This window comes from Carassius gibelio, chromosome A14 (assembly GCF_023724105.1).
Source record: "Carassius gibelio isolate Cgi1373 ecotype wild population from Czech Republic chromosome A14, carGib1.2-hapl.c, whole genome shotgun sequence".
Classification (NCBI taxonomy): domain Eukaryota; kingdom Metazoa; phylum Chordata; class Actinopteri; order Cypriniformes; family Cyprinidae; genus Carassius; species Carassius gibelio.
Window position 1 is genome coordinate 1,397,825 of NC_068384.1, and position 18,953 is coordinate 1,416,777.

Genomic DNA, 18,953 nt, shown 5'->3' on the forward strand with positions numbered 1-18,953 from the left:
TCATGTATAGTTGGGTGAACTATCTCTTGAATTTATGTTTGCTGAGTAGACAATGTTGAGTTCTACAGTTCTGCAGGAGATGCAAAACAGGTTGGTCTGATCACAGTGGCTCCTTAAAGGGTTAGTTCACCCAAAAATGAAAATTATGTCATTAATAACTCACCCTTATGCTGTTCCAAAAATGTAAGACCTCCTTTTATCTTCGGAACACAGTTTAGGATATTTTAGATTTAGTCTGAGAGCTCTCAGTCACCCCATTGAAGCTGTGTGTACGGTATACTGTCCATGTCCAGAAAGGTAAGAAAAACATAATCAAAGTAGTCCATGTGACATCAGAGAGTGAGTTAGAATTTTTTGAAGCATCGAAAATAAATTTTGGTCCAAAAATAGCAAAAACAACGACTTTATTCAGCGTTGTCTTCTCTTCCGTGTCTGTGTGAGAGAGAGTTCAAATCAAAGCAGTCTGGATATCCGGTTCGCGAACGAATCATTCAGTTCACCAAATCGAACTGAATCGTTTTAAACGGTTCGCATCTCTAATACGCATTAATCCACAAATGACTTAAGCTGTTAACTTTTTAAATCTCAAACAAACCAATATCCCGGAGTAATTCATGTACTAAAACAGTACATTGACGGAACTGCTGTGAAGAGAGAACTGAAGATGAACACCGAGCCGAGCCAGATAACGAACAAAACATTGACTCGTTCACGAGTCAAGAATCGTTTCTGTCAGACGCGTTCGATTCGTGAACCGAGGAGCTGATGATACTGCGCATGTGTGATTCAGCATGAAGCAGACCGACACACAGAGCGTCTGAACTGAACTGATTCTTTTGGTGATTGATTCTGAACTGATTCTGTGCTAGTGTCATGAGCCCAGGTAAACCGAAGGCTTTAATCAAGGGCAATCATCGCAAATGACGCCTTTACGTCGAGCTATTTTTGGACCAAAATGTATTTTCGATGCTTCAAAAAATTCTAACTGAGTCTCTGATGTCACATGGACTACTTTGATAATGTTTTTCTTACCTTTCTGGTCATGGACAGTATACCGTACACACAGCTTCAATGGGGTGACTGCGAGCTCTCGGACTAAATCTAAAATTTCTTAAACTGTCTTCCGAAGATAAAAGGAGGTCTTACATGTTTGGAAAAGCATAAAGGGTGAGTTATTAATGACATAATTTTCATTTTTGGGCAAACTTACCCTTTAATAACCTCTGTCCTCTTGCTCTTTTCACTCCCCTTACACATTAGATGTCATGGTGAAAGAGGCTTAAGGTTTATCTCTGATTTACTGTTGTACTCACTCTCTCCTTTTTTGTCTCCACAGTCTTTGGGCACACTCTCCCCTTATTCTCAGGTAAAAGTTTTGACTCAAATTTACTATAACTCCACAGCAATGTATTTTGCAACCAAGTAATCAATCTGTCTAAAATAGATTTAGCATGTAAGTGTGTGATTAAGTGTGTTAAATTGACAGTTGTTGTTGCTCTATAAATCATTTTGGGCACTGAGTAAATGATAAAAAAATGATATGAAAAATATTCTCAGACATAGTTTGAATAATGAATAATGACATTTTATGTGATTAGGACATGTATGGCAGTATGGACATGAGGATGAGAAGATCCTCCAGTCCGGGGTACATAGACTCCCCCACTTACAGCAGACAGGGCATGTCTCCCATCATGCCCCGCTCTCCACAGCACTATTACAGATACGGTGAGTCACTGCTGCTGAGCAGGAACAAAAAATACTCTTTCATCTCTGATTTGTGGGATACTGGTGTAACCAGCTTGCGGCTTCATCATAAAACTAGGCAGGTTGACCAGCATTTCTTGCTGGTAACCAACATGGATAGTGGACCAGCACTAACCAGCTTGAATCAGCGTACTGGTCTAAGCTGGTCTTTTCAGCTGGAATGGCTTGAGAACTATACTGAATATGCAGTATAGTGGAAAATATACTTCATGATTCTTGCTTTGTCTGTATATATAAAATTGTGGTTTGCCATTACATAACAAGGACATAGCAAACACTCTCAGAGAAAAAGTGCAAAACCTTCTGCAAGAGTATTGTTAATGGGCAGTACCTTTGCATTTAGGTACTAATAGGTAGGCGACTGTACATTTTAGGCACTGATATGTACATTTAAGATATCAGTATGCATCCTTTATGGGTAAATAAGGTATGAAGGTTTATCTTCACTCCAGTACAGCTTTTGTAACTTTTTTTATGAGAGTGTATTGATTGATGTTGAGTACTGATAGTGATTTTAAAGTCAACATGAAATGATATTCACAACCAATTTTACCTCTGTAATGTGACTTATTTACAAGAAAAAGGGATGTTCATGTTAACAATATCAACACTGCGAAAGACGGTACTTTATTCATCTGGAATTGATTGGATCTTAAAGTTTTGATGTCACCCCAAATGTTATTCAATTTTGATGCAATAAATTTTTTTTATTATAAGATTGTGATTAATTATTTACAACAAGAGCTCAGTAAGGGATTTCATGTTGACTTTAACCAAAATTAGCTTTATAGGCTTTTTTTATGTGGGATATGTTTGGCTGTTATTTGGGAGTGTGTCCCGCCATTCCACCCACATACTATGCACCCCTCTGTCTGGCACAGTATGTCTTTTCTTCTGTTTTGAAATGCATACTGTCCCTGCCTGGCTAATCTTGGATCATTGATCTAATGATCGCCGGTGTGATGATTGAGTGTGTGTGGTTAGGGCGCACAGGAAGAGTGCACTCATGCTCTGGTTCTGTTACTGTCATTGGCTTGGGGCTTGCTGCAGGCACTGAGAGTGGCAGAAGTTCACCCTATTACAATCAGCTAGATGCCCGGTCCGGCACGCCCACCACAAACCAAGCTCCCAAGCATTTCCATGTGCCAGGTAGGCCAGGCCTCGTCATTCACCTCATTGGCTGCAGTCTACATTGTCATATTCATTCAGCAGTATATATGAATAGAATTTAAAGTGTCTTTAATGAATCAAAGTCTCTGTAACTGTTGAATCTGTCTATGCTATACATCTATAGTGTGGCTGTGCTCCTTTTCTGTGTTCTCTTCAACCGTTCCACTCTCCTCCACCTTACCCTTAAGGTCCCTGGAAGCCTGAAAAGGCAGAACAAAAAAGCATTTCCTGCCCCGTTTTCTTTGCTTTCTTCTGCCTGTCACTTTCATCTCCTCCACGTTTTATTTCTAATCTCTCCCATCTTTCTTCTCAGCCACAGGGGAGCCCAACATCTACAGGAAGCCTCCCATCTATAAGAGACATGGTATAGTGTACTCGGCCTGCTCTGGCCTGTTTTCCCACACGCTCAGTCCTGGGGCTGTGTGAGCTCATGGGAAAGATGTGTCTGATTAGTGTTAGTGCCCTCCATAGCTGTCCTCCAGCAAACCCTTTAGTCTAAAATACTTTAAGTGAAGTAAGTAGTAGAAGTAGTGAGCAAATGAGGAAGAAAAACATCTCATTTTAAATTACTAGAAGATTTGATGGGCACAAATGAAGTATATACCATGATACACACGTTAGAAGTAGCCTGATACAGTTGCAAGAACACGTATGTGAACCTTTTTAGATTTAACTAGTATTCAGTATAAATTGGTCATTGAATTTGAATAGATGATAGACAGTCTGCTTAAACAAATAGTAGACAAACTATTATACATCTTCAGCGAACCAGTGCAAAATTAAAAAGTATGTCAATACTTAAATATAAAATAAAGGCTTATTATATAACTACCACAACTTCTATAATTGCAGATTTGCAATGGTCAAAAGAAGTTTTGCCTATTTGTTTAAGCAAACTGTGATTATCTACTATTTTATGACCAATATATTAAGAAGTCAATAGAAATCAAAAGGATTCACATTCTTTATTTCTTGGAACTGTATATTTTAGGTAAAAAAAGGAAAATAAATTGTCCTTTCTGCTTAAGCATCAGAGTGCATCCTGCTCTCCGTTTCTTGCATGACAGAAGACTGTAGAACTGGCACGAGCGCATCCTTGGTTCTACAGGAGGGTGATGCAAAAGGGATGAGGCTTGCTGAGGCATGGTAAAAACTAAACATGACCCCCTCTGCTTAAGATCAATGGGGAAGTGGCCGTATTAGATGCTACGGAGAAGCCCCACTGAATTATACTCAACGCTGTTGAGAAACCGCTGTTAGGAAAGCAAACCTGTTTAAGCATGACATGAGCAAGCGTGAAAGTCTAAACATCCTATGGTAGTTCACAGAGTTCAAATGGCAGCCATATTGTTTCTGATAACACACTGTATGTTACAGTACATGTACTGTAAGGACTAGGTAGTACCGACACTACTTCTGTTAGTTATTTGGTGGCAATCCTTTGATAGATTGTTGTTTATGTGCATATCTTTGTCTGTTTATTTATAAATTTACAATCTCACACGTTTTTGTCAAGTACATTGCTTGGTATGTCTTCAAAATGCCATGAACTCTAACCCCCTTTAACTCAACAATAGTAATAGTACATCTTTCCCTTAACTGCATGTCTGTGTGTGTGTATTTATGTGTGTATATTCTGTACAAATGTGCATTACAGGCTTGTGCCATTTTCCGTATGATTAATTATGATCCTTGTTTTTTATTATAACAACATAATAAATGATAACATTATACCTGATATGTTTTAAAGATAATAAAGTGGGTTTATGGGTAATAAATGGTTCAACATTAAGGATTGTATCTGGGCTCAGCAGTTCAGATTCTTTTTGCCATAGCAATGTTTTCACACCACCAAAAAGTTATGTATTTTAAAGGGACACTGAGTAGGAATTACTCCCATCTAGTGGTGAAATTGTATTTTGCATTCAAACTAATTTTGCTCTCCAGCGCCTCGCTTTTTCAAATGCGCGTTGCATCTACGGTAGGCGATATGTACCAAAAAGCTTTGACAGGATGTATTCTAATAGCACTTCGTCGAGTTTTCCTTCAGGTGAACAGGTGTGTTATTTCAAACAAACTGCAACATGACAACTAACAAACGAATGTTACAGTATGAATTACTGACTGTGGAAAACATGAAATATTGTAATTAGTAGTTATGTCTAATTTATTCGTTATATTTTCTGAATTATATGCATTGTTAGATATAAAAAAAATATTATAATATAGACTGTAACACTGACTTACCTGTCGAGAAGAAAACTGGCCACTTCAGCGTCTCTTTTGAAATCTTTATCAAGCATTAGCTCTTTCCACCTAGAAAAAGCTTCCCCGACATTAACTCTTGTTTTCTGTAATCTACGGTCACGTTTCCTTTTACGTTCTATTTTTGACTGTTTTGGCGACGATGTTTTCTTCTCCTGTGGCGCGGCATATGTATGGTCCATAATAAGAATGCAATCCAGACTTTTAAACTTGCCGGTGCAGTTTCAAGCGCCTCTCACTGCTCTGCACCTGCGTTTCTGGCTCTGACCGAAAACGCGCTGTGGAAACACGTTGGCTTAGTACTTTTTGTCCCTCTCTTCTATTATAGTTTTGCAAGATGGCGGAACTACATGGAAGCCTCCGTCAACCTACCCGTCCCATGTATATAAAGATAATAAATTCTTCATTTACAAGGATTAGTTTAAACATTGGCATAGGTATTTGTACACCATTGAGGGCATATTTATGAATTAAAATATTGATTTTAGATAATAAAATACCTAAAAAGTTACTTATTGTCCCTTTAATGTAATCCCAAAATTTTTTTTTGATACATGTATTTTTGTCAGGAACAAAAATGTCTGGGTTACTTTTTGAAATAAGTAACGCAGGTTACTTTGTTTACCTTATTAATATCACTTTTGGTGTGAAAAAAGTGATTTTTGGTCATTACAGTACCCAAAATATAACTTTTTTTTTTTTTTTTTTTTAACAAATAACCACACCCAACCCAGATGACAAAAAGTCATGCTAAAGCAATGTAGAGCAATTTACCATAAAAATGACTAAGTGACACAATTATTTACTTTTTATGGAGTAATGCGGTAAGCGGTATCATAATGCATTACGTTTAATAGTGATTTTCTCCAACACTAATAATAATACAAATAATAATAATAAATTAAACATGTTTTATGTTGGCAAATATCAAAAGACACATCTTTACAGCAATCAGCTGGCTTGAAACTATAAAACTGTAATATACTGTATCTAGGACCAGCTATTATATTTGTCCACATTTTCTTTAGGGAAAATTATGAAATTGCTGAATGATGGCCGTTTGAGTTCTTCAAAGCTTCTGGCCGAGATTCTGTGTAGGCCTGCCAGTTATTATGGACAGTATACAACCACAGAGATCTAGAAGGCATAAGGGAGATTAATTTGTTTCAGAGTTTTGCCCAGAGCTGCACTAATTCTACAGATTTATTTACTGGCCAGTTCAGATACTTGCACAGTCCATCAAGCTATCTCTAAGAAAGGTCAGAATCATCTCTGAGAACTTGTTGGCTCAGTTTACATTTTGTGTGTAGTCAAGTGTGTATTTGCGTTTATCCTTGTGTCACAAGCCTGTAATGGACACTTTACAAGGTATATTTTGCTACCCATATGGTGGATGTGCATGTGTAAGTGAAAAGTGTTGTATTGTTGAAGATGTCTAGCTGTGTTTCTGCAGAAGATTTTTTGCTTCTCTGCCATATGGGTACCAAACTAAAAAATCTCACTGAAGACTCTTTGGGATTCAAATATTTCTTCCTTTATTCTTTTTTCCCTTGTTTTTTTCCCCACACCACCTTAAATACAATTCCCTCCACCTCTACTTTCCCTGGTCACCATTCACTCTGTAAGTATTCTCTCTCCCTGCACATCTGTCTGTCTGCGTCTTGGGTAGTGTGTTTGTTCGCTTGTTCTCTAGAACTTGCATTCCGTCTCTCATCCCTGTGAAGTCTTTTCCATTAGGGATTGGTAATATTCTGTGAGGCCTGTGCTTCTGTATTTGTGTTGAATCTTCTTGTGTATGTTGTTATATATGGATGGGAGTTCAGTGCTGTTTTTGACTGGTGTTGCTTTAGATTTGAAAGGCAATTTGTCAATGTATGTGTCAATATAAAGTGTTTTCTGTGCTTATTCAATATCTAATTTCTATGAATAAAGATGCTTAATATTGAGTTTTGTGGACTGTGTTAAAGTTATTTCCTAACATTTTGTGAGCGTTGTATTTCTTTCTTTCTTTCTTTTTTCTGATGCCCCCTTAACTCCTAGCATTGCATTAGCATTAGCGTTATGTAGGTTGAGTTCCAAATTTGTCTTTAATGATTGAATAGAGATCTAGTCTCCCAAACAGAATGTTTTTAATGGATAATTCAAAATGCAAAACGATGATTTTGACAGGAAAAAAACTAAAACAGTATACTGTAGCATTACTTTATTTTTGAACAGAAAAAAAATGTATCTTATCTACTGTTTACCTACAGTATATTAAATAATTTCACCAATAAAGGATGTTAATATTGTCTAGAAGGGGGAAAAAAGTGTGGTGTCCGTGTGAAAATAGACTAGAAAAAGCACTGAGGATTTGAGAAGCAAAATGAGATTCCAAATGCAGTTCAGAGGAGTAATGCATTGAATAATGTTCAAATCAGGTGATGAGATATACTTTTAGGACCTTCTAAAAGTAGGTCATGTTCATGATCACCAAAACTTTTGGTTGCACTTACAGCTGTTTTTTGATGTGGATTGTGCGATCACTGAAATGCATACTAATGTTAGATGTAAAGGGGGCTTGATTGTACTATGTGCTGTTATATCTCAAGCTTTTCCAAAGATATAATCTTGACATGCTCTCTCCACAGGCAATCACTGCAATCCAGCAACCAAGAGCAAGACCAGTGAGGACATTGTCCATTCTTCCAAATTACCATCAGCCTACTCGCCTGAACACTACCAGCACTCAGAGTCTGATAACTACCATTACACCAGCTCTCCTAAATGTAAGTGATGAATGTATTCATTATGTCCTATGTGTTCAGTTCACTGGCCTCACAGCGCTTTCCTGTCCCTCCCACCTGCCATAATCATTCCAAAATGTTCCAAATACAGGGACGTCAATAAAGATCCTATAGTCTCTGAATATGGAGTACATTAAGTATGTCATAATAATAATGCATTTATGTGTTGCTGATAATCAAGCGCACAACATAGGAGAATCCCAACACACAGTCTTTAATGATAAATACAACACAACTATAAACCGCAAACAATACTAGACAGCAAAATTATTAAACCTGCGGGCTTAAAAAGACAGATGATAATTAACTGAAACAGAACAGATTTGGAGAACTAATTAACAACCAAGGAGACTAACTTGCATAAACACAGGTGAATGGGAACAAGGAAAACCAAAAGGCAAAGAAACTAAACAGGGGCCATAACAGTATTATATTGCAGAGCAGTTCCTTTTACAATTGAGCAGTCCCATATGCATAGTAGTGATTTAATACAAAATATCTTAACCTGTTTAACCTGATCCACTAAATAATGCTTTATAAATACCCATAATTTGGAATACTCAAACTAATCAAGAACATCTAAATAAACACACAAAAGCAAATTTTCTTTTTTTATTGAATTGTTTTACAGAAAAATTCCATTTTAATAAAAAAAATTTTTTTCAAAATGTGCAAATCTAATTTGACAAGAACATGTATTATACTAAAACTGAAGCCAAACTAAACTATTCATTTACCAAACGTCGCGGTTTGGAAAAAATGGAGAAAACATGACCTAATAACTCCTAATAATATGCATTTTGCATAAAAAAAAATAAAAAAAACTTTTTAATACCAACCAGATACATTACTGATTTTGGCGGAAACATTTTTTTTTAAATGGCGTTTATCTATATATATATATATATATATTGTGACGAGTCAGCTGCCTTCTGCCTGATAATCATCGGCACCCCGTCCTAAATCGCCACCCCTGTGATGGGGCACACCTGACGTAAATGGAGCCTCATCACCGCCGCTGTTTAAAAGCCCAACGCCCCTCTCCTCAGGAGACCGGTCTCTTCCCCGTGCATGTACACTGGTGTCCTCGTGGGTCCAGGAAGGGTGCATTGAAGGACTCCCACGCAACCCGAGACGTGCAAGGACGCGGCCGCTAGAAGAAGCCGCCAGCGATCAAACCCCGGACCGAAGAGGGGAGTGCGTTTGGCCGCCGGACTCCGCCCCTTACCTGGACCCTTCCTTCATGAACACTGTCCGACCCACACGAGCCCCATACCATGATGAGGACACCAGATCCCCTGTTTATTTTGGACACTCTCCCCCTTTGGCCACGTTTATTCCCTCTTTTTGTTTTATTTTCTGTTAATAAAAGTCTCTCCGAGGCCTGACTCCACGCCCACTGTGTCTGTCATTTGCTCCTCCCACCACAATATATATATATATATATATATATATACACACACACATTGTATAGCATATTTTACTGGCATTTTCCCTTTAGATGCTTAAACAATTGTTTTTTTCTCCACCAAGACAAATTATTTCACTCTCTCTTTCTCTCATAATATCTTTCCCTCTCAGCTTTACGTGCTATTCGGAGAAGGTACTCATCAGGTGGAGAAGAGGATGGCTGGAGTCACGGTCTTCAAAGAGTAAGCCAATAGGGCAGCCCGTCTCTTTACATTCACAGTGCCCTCTAACCAGTAATTAAAGCTTGGGTTATTTAAATAATTACATATAACTTTCCTGGGTTTGATAATCTACGATCTGTCATAAAGTTAAAGCCCATCTGTCTACTCAGAGATTTACATATAACCATTTCTTTAAATCTAGCCACTAAGCATCAAGTGCTGATCACTCTTACTGTCTCACTCATTATTTCATTTGTTTCTGTCTTCCTCTTTCTCTCTCTCTCTGTGTCTCAGATTCAGGGTGGTATCGGTAGGATGATCTTGAAGGAGGAGATGAAAGCCCGCTCCGGTTCCTATGACAACGACCCCTGGGGCAGCGCACGGAACTCCCGCAGTGGGAGCAGGGAGATGTTGCACAGCATGGGCCACAACAACACAGTTAACGGCTGTAAGTACTTCACTTGAGATGCTGTATGACCGCAGATTATAGAGATGTGTGTTCGGAGGGGGTTGCTAAAGGGTCATCAGTAACAGAGCATGGCATATCATATTGGTCACTGCATTTAATTAAGACTTTACAAATTTTTGACAGACATTGCGATTTGAAGTCATAGCTTCAGCTCAATATTGTTATATAATATTGTTGTAGTATACTTACCCTCTTTTTTATCACTATCTTTTTGTTCATTGTCTGTCATTTCGAAGCTTAAGTTGCATACGTTTTTCTTTAATTTCTTTAATTTCTTTAATTCTAATTATCGATTTGACCCTGTAGACACCATAATCCCACTCTGTCTCTCTCCCGCTTTCTGTGTTCTTTTTCTTTTTTATGCTGGGCGTATACGCAGTTGGCTTGAGCAGAGCTGATTGGGGAGAACGAATGTGTGCTCACTCTATTGGTTAGTAAGCCTGTCACTCAAGGCTGGCAGTCATGCATATGATCTGCAACAGAGTAATAACACATCCACATCACAGGCTTTGTGATTAGCAAATCGCAACATCTTAAATTGCAATTGCGATTCGATTTCGATTAATTGCACAGCCCTACATTTGATCTGGACAGCAACAGGTCCGGTGTGGTTTTGACTGCATGCAGTATGGGAGTTGCTTTGCTTGCCTTCAGTATGTCTGTCATTATTCAGCGTAGGGCAGCATGGTCAATGAAGGTTTGGCACAGAGCCATCTAATTAAGGCAGTGGAGCTCTGGAACGCTTTACAGTGAAGGCAGACTTTAGTCAATGGTGACACGGCCAGCATATGATGATATACTGTAGGACTGTGATGCTGGGAGAATTGAACTCTGAAGGGTTTAAGGAATAGTGCAGACACAGCAAAAATTAAATAAAATATTACACTACAGCAATGCGGTGCACCTGTTCTGGTTATTTCTTTGTCTCTTGCTCTTTTTACACATATACACACACTTCTCCCTGTTGCTTTATATTAACACTCAATCTGACCTTTCTATATCCAACAACCTAATATTTTAGTATATGCATGTGTGTTTGTGTGTGTGTGTGTGTGTGTGTGTGTGTATATGTATGTATATATATATTAGTGGTGGGCCATTAACGTGCTCCGTTAATGTGAGACTCTTATCGGGCGCTAATAAAAATATCGCCGTTAATCTATTCTTAAATTTGGGTTGGGAGCTGGGTCTATACTACGCGAGCTATGATGACTTTCACCTTAATATTTTAGCACGGAGTATACCTAGCCAAATCTGTAGGGATCAAGAACGAGTCTTTAAACCTGTGTGTATGCCTACTGTGAAATTATTGTGAAAACGTGACGTGGTAAGATGCCGCCGAGTTTGCTTCAGGGAATTATTATTTTTTTTTTAAAGAAGCTTCCCAATGGAAACCTCAACAAGACGCACGCCTGTTTCACACATACTCTGTCTGCAGTGTGTATGCAGTCCATGTTTGTGTATGTGGTGCAGAAGCAGCACGGACTCCTACTCATTGTGCTTTCACACAGGATGCGTTTGCAGTCCGCTACTCGGTATGTGAACGATCGCTGCACTGCTGCAGACGCACCGCTCCTGGAACGCACTGACGGACCGCAACTGCGTGAGCGCTGGAATCTGTTAACATGGGTGCATAAAATAATACAAAACGCATACGCACTGCAGACGGATGATGTGTGAAACAGCCATTAGGTTGTTTGCACGTTGTGCACTGTGGAATTAGTTTACAGCTTTCTCAAGCAGTTTGTGATGCATTTTGGAAACAGGAGATGAGCCCCTGGTCTAATGCACCACCTGTCTTGAGAAACCCGTTCTCAAAGAATTAACGTTACTTTTAGTCATTATTTTATTTGGGTAGCATAAATATTCTGAATGCCTTAGGCAGAATTCAAATGAGCCTTTTTAATCTAGATTAATCTAGATTAATTCCAAGGTTACAGTGAGATTGATCTAGATTAAAAAAAATTAATCTATGCCCACCACTAATATATATATATATATATATATATATATATATTAGTGCTGTCAATCGATTAAAAAAAATTAACTAATTAATCGCACAATTTTTGGAAATTAATCGCGATTATTCGCGATTAATCGCAATTAAAAGACTGAAACTTTTTGGATATGTAAATGTAAAATGTAAATAATTAATGTAAACTCAAGACAAAGAAACTATTTAAATTCAAAATATGATTGTTTATTGGAATTTTTGTTTAACTTGTAACACAGATTTTCTCATGTAAACAACATACCTGCAATAAACCATCAATATCCTCCAAATTAACTGTTGGCTTGAAAGCCATATTTATTACAGAAATAAAAACACAGGCATGTAAGTACCATTTGAATTTCAAAACAATCAATGCCAATAAAAAAACAAAAATGATTTCCATGTTGAATTCTAAGTGGACTGCAAAAAAATTCCAAAGTATAGTCATTGCCAGTGCTTTAAGTGGGCCCGTACGCACCAGTACTCAGTACCGCCACTTCCAAATATAGCTCTTGAGCGTACCGCCACCTCTCCGTGCGCCCAGAACGTGCTTGTAGCGTACCGGTACGCTCATTTGGACATCTGTTTTAATAGAGGTTTTAATCTTTTACCTGCACTGCCGATTTTCAGAGCGCCCTTCACAATGCAAGCTTCCTAATTCATCCCACCCAGAGCAGAAACTACATTACCCGTTCACCCTTAAGTTATACAAGTGAATAGCGCATGTGTCGCTTTTCCCACTGTTAAGTGTCAACAACTCAACGTGGCCGGAGAAGGTGTGTGAAACTCGTTGTGAGTTATACTAAAGCAAAATCTTGAGTATTTATTGTCTGATAAACATTAAAAACTGTCTGCGGAGGTTGAGTCGTCCTGCAGCCCCCGCCGGCTGTTCATTGGCTGCAGCATCTTTTTTCTAAGTTCTAAACAAATACCGTAGACGGCAAGGCACAAATTTAGATATTCATTTATCGAATTAATCTAAAGCCTATGCACAAAGACAATATGATCTTTTTGTTCCCTTTTTGTTTTAAAGCTTGATGAAGAGAGAGAGCGCAAGTTGCTGCAGCTGAGGAGGACAGTGATGCACGCGTACAGGAGTGATTGACAGTTCGCGGCACTGTGTACAAAAAATACTCCGCTACACAATTATTTCGTTATTTTCGTTTAAGCTTATTAACGTTAGCGTTACAGAAAGGTCTGATTTATGCACTGTTACAGTCATTGTTTTTTTTTTTTTTAAACAATGACATTTGAGTTCATGATTTTAATGTTGCTGTTTCTTGTGGCAGACTGAAGAGTAATCCGGCAGAGTTTTATACTGAAACTTTCCGTCTAAAAGTCCTTCCTTGGTCTTATCCATATTTCTTTGCACGTTGAACACACATAGGCCACAACTGGAAATAAAAAAAACTGCAACCGCGTTAATTGCGTTATTTTTTTTTTTAACGCGTTAAATATTTCAAATTAATCGAATGCGTTAACACGCTAATTTTGACAGCACTAATATATATATATATATATAAATAAAACAGGTGCATCTCAATAAATTAGAATGTTTTGGAAAAGTTCATTTCAGTAATTCAACTCAAATTGTGAAAATCATGTATTAAAAAAAATATTTGGTTCTTTTAATTGTGATGATATTGACTCACATTTAACAAAAACCCACCATTTCACTATCATATTCTAAATTAGAATATGGTGACATGTCAACCTCAAGGAGGTTGTCAAACATTCATTGCCAAAGAAGCTGGCTGTTCACAGAGTGCTGTATCCAAGCATGTTAACAGAAAGTTGAGTGGAAGGAAAAAGTGTGGAAGAAAAACATGCACAACCAACCGGGAGAACCGCAGCCTTATGAGGATTGTCAAGCTAAATCGATTCAAGAATTTGAGTGAACTTCACACGCAATAGACTGAGGCTGGGGTCAAGTCACCAAGAGCCACCACACACAGACGTGTCAAGGAATTTGCTGAACCACAGACAGCATCAGAGGTGTCTTACCTGGGCAAAGGAGAAGAAGAACTGGACTGTTGCCCAGTGGTCCAAAGTCCTGCAAGTTTTGTATTTCATATGGAAACCAAGGTCCTAGAGTCTGGAGGAAGGGTGGAGAAGCTCATAGCCCAAGTTGCTTGAAGTCCAGTGTTAAGTTTTCACAGTCTGTGATGATTTGGGATGAAATGTATTGTATTGTGTTTTCTGAAAACCAAAGTCACTGCACCTGTTTACCAAGACATTTTGGAGCACTTCATTCTTCTTCTGCTGACCAGCTTTTTGAAGATGCGGATTTCATTTTCCAGCAGAATTTGGCACCTGCCCACAATGTGTGTGTTTGTGTGTGTGTGTGTGCGTGTGGTGAAATATTTTCCATATTTATTTGATAAATGGGGTTGACAACTGTATCCGTCTTCACTTAATAACTTTCCTACATTACAACCCACCTTTCACCCCTACTCTTTCTTTTTCATCTCATTTTTCCTCTTCCTCTTTCTCCATCCCTCCTCATGTGCATGTGAGCAGGTTGCTCTCCTTAATTCTATTTCTGTGTATCTCATGGGGAAGTGCATGAAGCATCTGGAATTTTCCCTTCATCCCCTCCCTCTCTTTAGTTCCCTGTTTTCCTCCCCTGTCTGTACATGGATCTGGCTTCACTATTCCTGCTTTGCCCTCCCCCATATCCATCGCTACACTTCACAATGCCTGGTGCAACCCATGCTGGTGTCCCATGTCTTCTTTTATTCATGAATAGAAATGGGTAGTATTTACTGCACAGCACAAGAAATAAATCAAGGGGAAGTTTGGGAGTAACATTGTAGATCCAATTCTTACAACTGAGGTAAAACACTTGATTACAGTGGTGACATCCTGGAAGGTTAAGACAGGCAGGAAATGAACATTGTATATGTATATGTATATGTATATGTTTTAATTTATGTATGCTACCAAACGTTTTTTGGTTAAATATATATTCACACTTTTTCATGTCAAGTTTCTTATTGAGTTTCTTCCTTTTCATCCGTAACGTTCCTTTTGTTTCCCTTGCTTTATCCTTTTCTTTTTTTTTCTGTACACTGCCATGGCTTTTTTTCCATTCATCAGCATTCTTCAGGCTCATTGAGTGCTTTAATGTGCTGTGTTTCAGTGAGACTCGTGAGCAGCTTACTCTCTGCTCTATTTGTGATCGTTTTGAGACTTTTCCGATGGTTTTTTTCTGTGGTCCTAAAACTCAGGGAACTCAGACAGAGGTCTGACCTGATGGCAGACATAAGGAGCTTAGTACCAGTCTACACAGCAGCACATTATGTACCAATAACTGCATATTTGGCCTATTGCACACTATGCACATTAGTTTGTTTAAGGGGAAATGTTTCTTATAGTGAACTGCTATTGCTTCACTTGACCCAATTTAGTGATTTTAATTTATTATTAACATAGAATTAATTATCAGATTAGTGAAGAGATTATAATATTTATTTCTCTTTCCTTCAGCTCCTCGGACAAACTTTGCAGTTGAGAATGGTGAGTGGCCATATACTCCTGAGAATTGCTGGGTGCTCATATTATGGTTTTGGCAATTTTTATGATTCTCATAATTATTTTGCAAGGCTTTTGACCCCAGGGAGACTGTGTCTGTAGTCTGTAGTTAATTTATTTTGCATAAATAAAAAAACGGATAAATATTTGCAGTTGTCGACACAGATTCAAGCCTGGTCACTAGCGCCCTCTACTGTGCACTTATGGACAAAGCAGTCAAAATTTAACAAACCTTTTCCTAAATAGTGAGGTTGTTTCATAAATGTATGTTAATTGTTCTGTCTTATTATTATTACTATTTGAAGACTACATATCCAAGTCAGCTTCTCTGCCCGGATATGGCAGGAATGGATTGCACAGGGTAAGTTTCACTAAACAGAGCATTTAAAGCAGATGGGTTGGAAATGTCATTTAAACCTTTAGCCACAATTTGTTTGCCTGTCTATTTATTTTCCAGCCACAAAGTGCAGACTACTATCAGTATGATAGTGGCAGTGAAGTCAACTGGGGAAACAGAGGTAAGTAAAGGAGTTCCCTACTTTTTACAAAATGCTTATTTTGCTGACATATTTGAGAATACAATTATTTGTACAGAAATTAGTTCTGACATTAAAAGCTTTTTATTTTCTTTCCCAACAGAGTACAAGGTAAGGATGATGGTTTAGCATTACCAGAGGATTCAAGAGGGCCCAGAGAGACACTAAACATCCTGATACAGAGGCACCTCTGAAACATTAGCCCACTGTCCACTCCAGAGGAAAGCCTAGCCATAGTATGTCAGTCTAATGAACATTGATAGGTCAAAGAAATGCTGGTCAAAGCATGCAGAAACCCGAGGATGGAAAAGTAATGCTTCCAGGTCATAAGGTCACAGTGTTATTTCCCCAGCTGGCCCTTAGTGAGTTGGAGACTGCAGGGGGCATGGAGAGGGCAGGAGTTTGTCTGACCCGTTTGCTTCTGGTTGGTCAGGAATATATTGTTCTGCTTCCTGTCTCAGTTATAGCTTCTGTGCCAGAGGCTTTGAAAGTGAGAGGAAAAGGAGGTCCACCAATGCACAGCTTGCTCTGAGAACAGTGCTTAGCTTTCCATTACCAATCTATGAAAGAAAATTTCACAGAGCCAGGACAGTTATTTGTAAATAAATGAATATAAGTTTCAATATTTACGTATTTTGAATTTAATTAAATGCATGGCTAACTTTCATTACAGATCTACTCATATGAAGCACTTCTTGTGACCTCCAGGGGGCGTAACAGGTTACCAAAGGATGTAGACCGGGCCAGATTGGAGGTAAACTATGTATTATTACAGCATGTAACAGTTTTAATATATGAGTATTATATCAATTCTAAACGATATATTGTATAAATACACTGCTGTTCAAATGTTTGATTGTTTGAAAGAAAAATCATTCTTAATATACTTACCACCCATGAGTAATTACTATACAGCAGAGATACATTAAATTGATCAGAACTCATAGTAAAGAAGTTTACAATGTTACAAAAAGATTTCTTTTTAAAACGAACGCTGTTCTTCTACAGAAATAATTGACATGTTAAAATATATATTATATACAGAAAACAATTATTTTATATTGTCGTAATATTTCTCAATATTATTATTTCTATTTGTTATTAAATAATTGTAGATTTGGTGAGCATGAGAGAACATAAGATCTATCTAGCTATCTCTATATATAGTAAATATGTAATACTCTAAAGATATTTAATAATTGCTTACAAATAATGAACACATGGATGACTAGATGGACATACTGAATTGTGCTTTTCATTTTAGCGGCATCTTTCCCCTGAGGAGTTCTATCAGGTGTTTGGGATGACGATGGTTGAGTTTGACCGTCTGGCACTGTGGAAGAGGAACGAGATGAAGAAACAAGCCCGGCTGTTCTAACATTTCTGTCCCACACGCACACAGAGACCTGAATACCTGTTCCAGTCTAACTAACATATAGTTATGCCTGGTACCTAGAAATAGTGCTGCTGTTCTTTGTGACAGATGCATATATATGATTAGACAGGCTAGAAGAAAAAAAAACTGAAAGACAGAAATAAATAACATAAACAGAAGGGTGGGAACATTTTAGTTGTACTTGAGTGTAAAGTGGTTCTAAGGCACATTTTATTTTGTTTCTGAATGACAAGACGAAGGAATCAGGATTTGTAAGGATTTTGAATTTTGCCTTTTGCCTTATGTTCTCTATTAATTTATGCACCAGCAAAGTGAGTGAACAGAATGTAAATATGACTAATACAACTATAATGAGAGTGGATGAATCATTCAAATTACCCATCAAGTACATTATTAAGTAATATTTAATTTGAAAGGTTATAAAATTATATTTTTCTGTCCTTTTATTTCACTATTTTACAAGGACTACATAAGTTTCGGTGGACTGAAATAAGAGCTGATGTGCTTGACAAAGAATACCAAAGTCTGACTGTTATTTGTGAAGTAAGCAGACGAAACTGAGCACTACGGTGCTGTACTTTGTTCAGGTCATTTCCATTGAGTAACTCATTCTGAATGTACACTTTTCTCACAAGAAGACTTTAGGATTATTAGAGTAATATTGCTGAAACACACATTGTATATTGTGATGGTAGAAATACATATGGCTTGTGTCTGATAAAGATGTTGAAGACGACACAGATACTAGGAAAGAATTAAGATGCAATGTTTTTCTTTCTTTCTGAGATGGTATGCTCTTTAAAAAGAGATCTGTTGGTTAGGTTAGACCAGTTTACTTTCATCACTCTTGTAAGGATGGATCAGGAAATGCTGTGATACCTTAAGTGGGTTTAATATATTTTTGGGTCATGCCAGGGCGATTACGTCACCTGATTTAGTAATTAAATAAATGCAGAGGGAGTAAACATGAATTGTATGGCCAATAATATGGATAACATGTTCGCAGTCATATTATTGGATGAAAAACACATTATCACACCACTGAAGCAAGAAACAAATAACAAGCTGTAACCCTGATAAGGACCTAACAGTAACCGTGGGGTCTTTCATGCCAAGGGATACTGATAGTTTTTGTACCTCACTGACAAGCAGGTGAAACCATCATGTTTTCTGCCTTTGTGTGTAGTGTTTACAACCTGTTTGCCCAATAGATTGTTATGAAGTGTTCTATTAATTTCATAGTGAAGGAAGAGAGCTAGAGTATAACCATATTTTTGAGTCTCTCTTTTTTAATCACTATTGCTACCTTACTAACTTTATTTATTTGTCAGTTTCAACAGACGATGTACATCTTATAATGCAATAAAAGTTTGTTTTCTTCTGTAAAACTGTTTTTGTGTCAGTGG

General features: G+C 37.8%; 1 protein-coding gene across 7 annotated transcripts in view; it reads left to right on the forward strand.

Moving 5' to 3' along the window:
- Positions 1-18,935, forward strand: part of LOC128027186 (actin-binding LIM protein 3) — a 60,929-nt gene extending 41,994 nt beyond the window's left edge. For 2 of the 7 annotated variants that reach the window (XM_052614523.1, XM_052614524.1), the window contains 13 exons: positions 1,337-1,366; positions 1,599-1,728; positions 2,818-2,916; positions 3,251-3,301; positions 7,851-7,970; positions 9,570-9,640; positions 9,914-10,067; positions 15,571-15,600; positions 15,921-15,976; positions 16,073-16,133; positions 16,255-16,262; positions 16,825-16,905; positions 17,416-18,935. In XM_052614523.1, coding sequence (XP_052470483.1) covers positions 1,337-1,366; positions 1,599-1,728; positions 2,818-2,916; positions 3,251-3,301; positions 7,851-7,970; positions 9,570-9,640; positions 9,914-10,067; positions 15,571-15,600; positions 15,921-15,976; positions 16,073-16,133; positions 16,255-16,262; positions 16,825-16,905; positions 17,416-17,529 — 1,005 coding nt within the window. In that variant the 3' untranslated portion in view covers positions 17,530-18,935. Of the gene's footprint in view, positions 1-1,336; positions 1,367-1,598; positions 1,729-2,817; positions 2,917-3,250; positions 3,302-7,832; positions 7,971-9,569; positions 9,641-9,913; positions 10,068-15,570; positions 15,601-15,920; positions 15,977-16,072; positions 16,134-16,254; positions 16,906-17,415 lie in introns of all 7 variants that reach the window. The other 5 variants (XR_008186645.1, XR_008186648.1, XM_052614522.1 and 2 more) reach the window with 4 other exon arrangements.
- Positions 18,936-18,953: the final 18 nt, after the last annotated feature.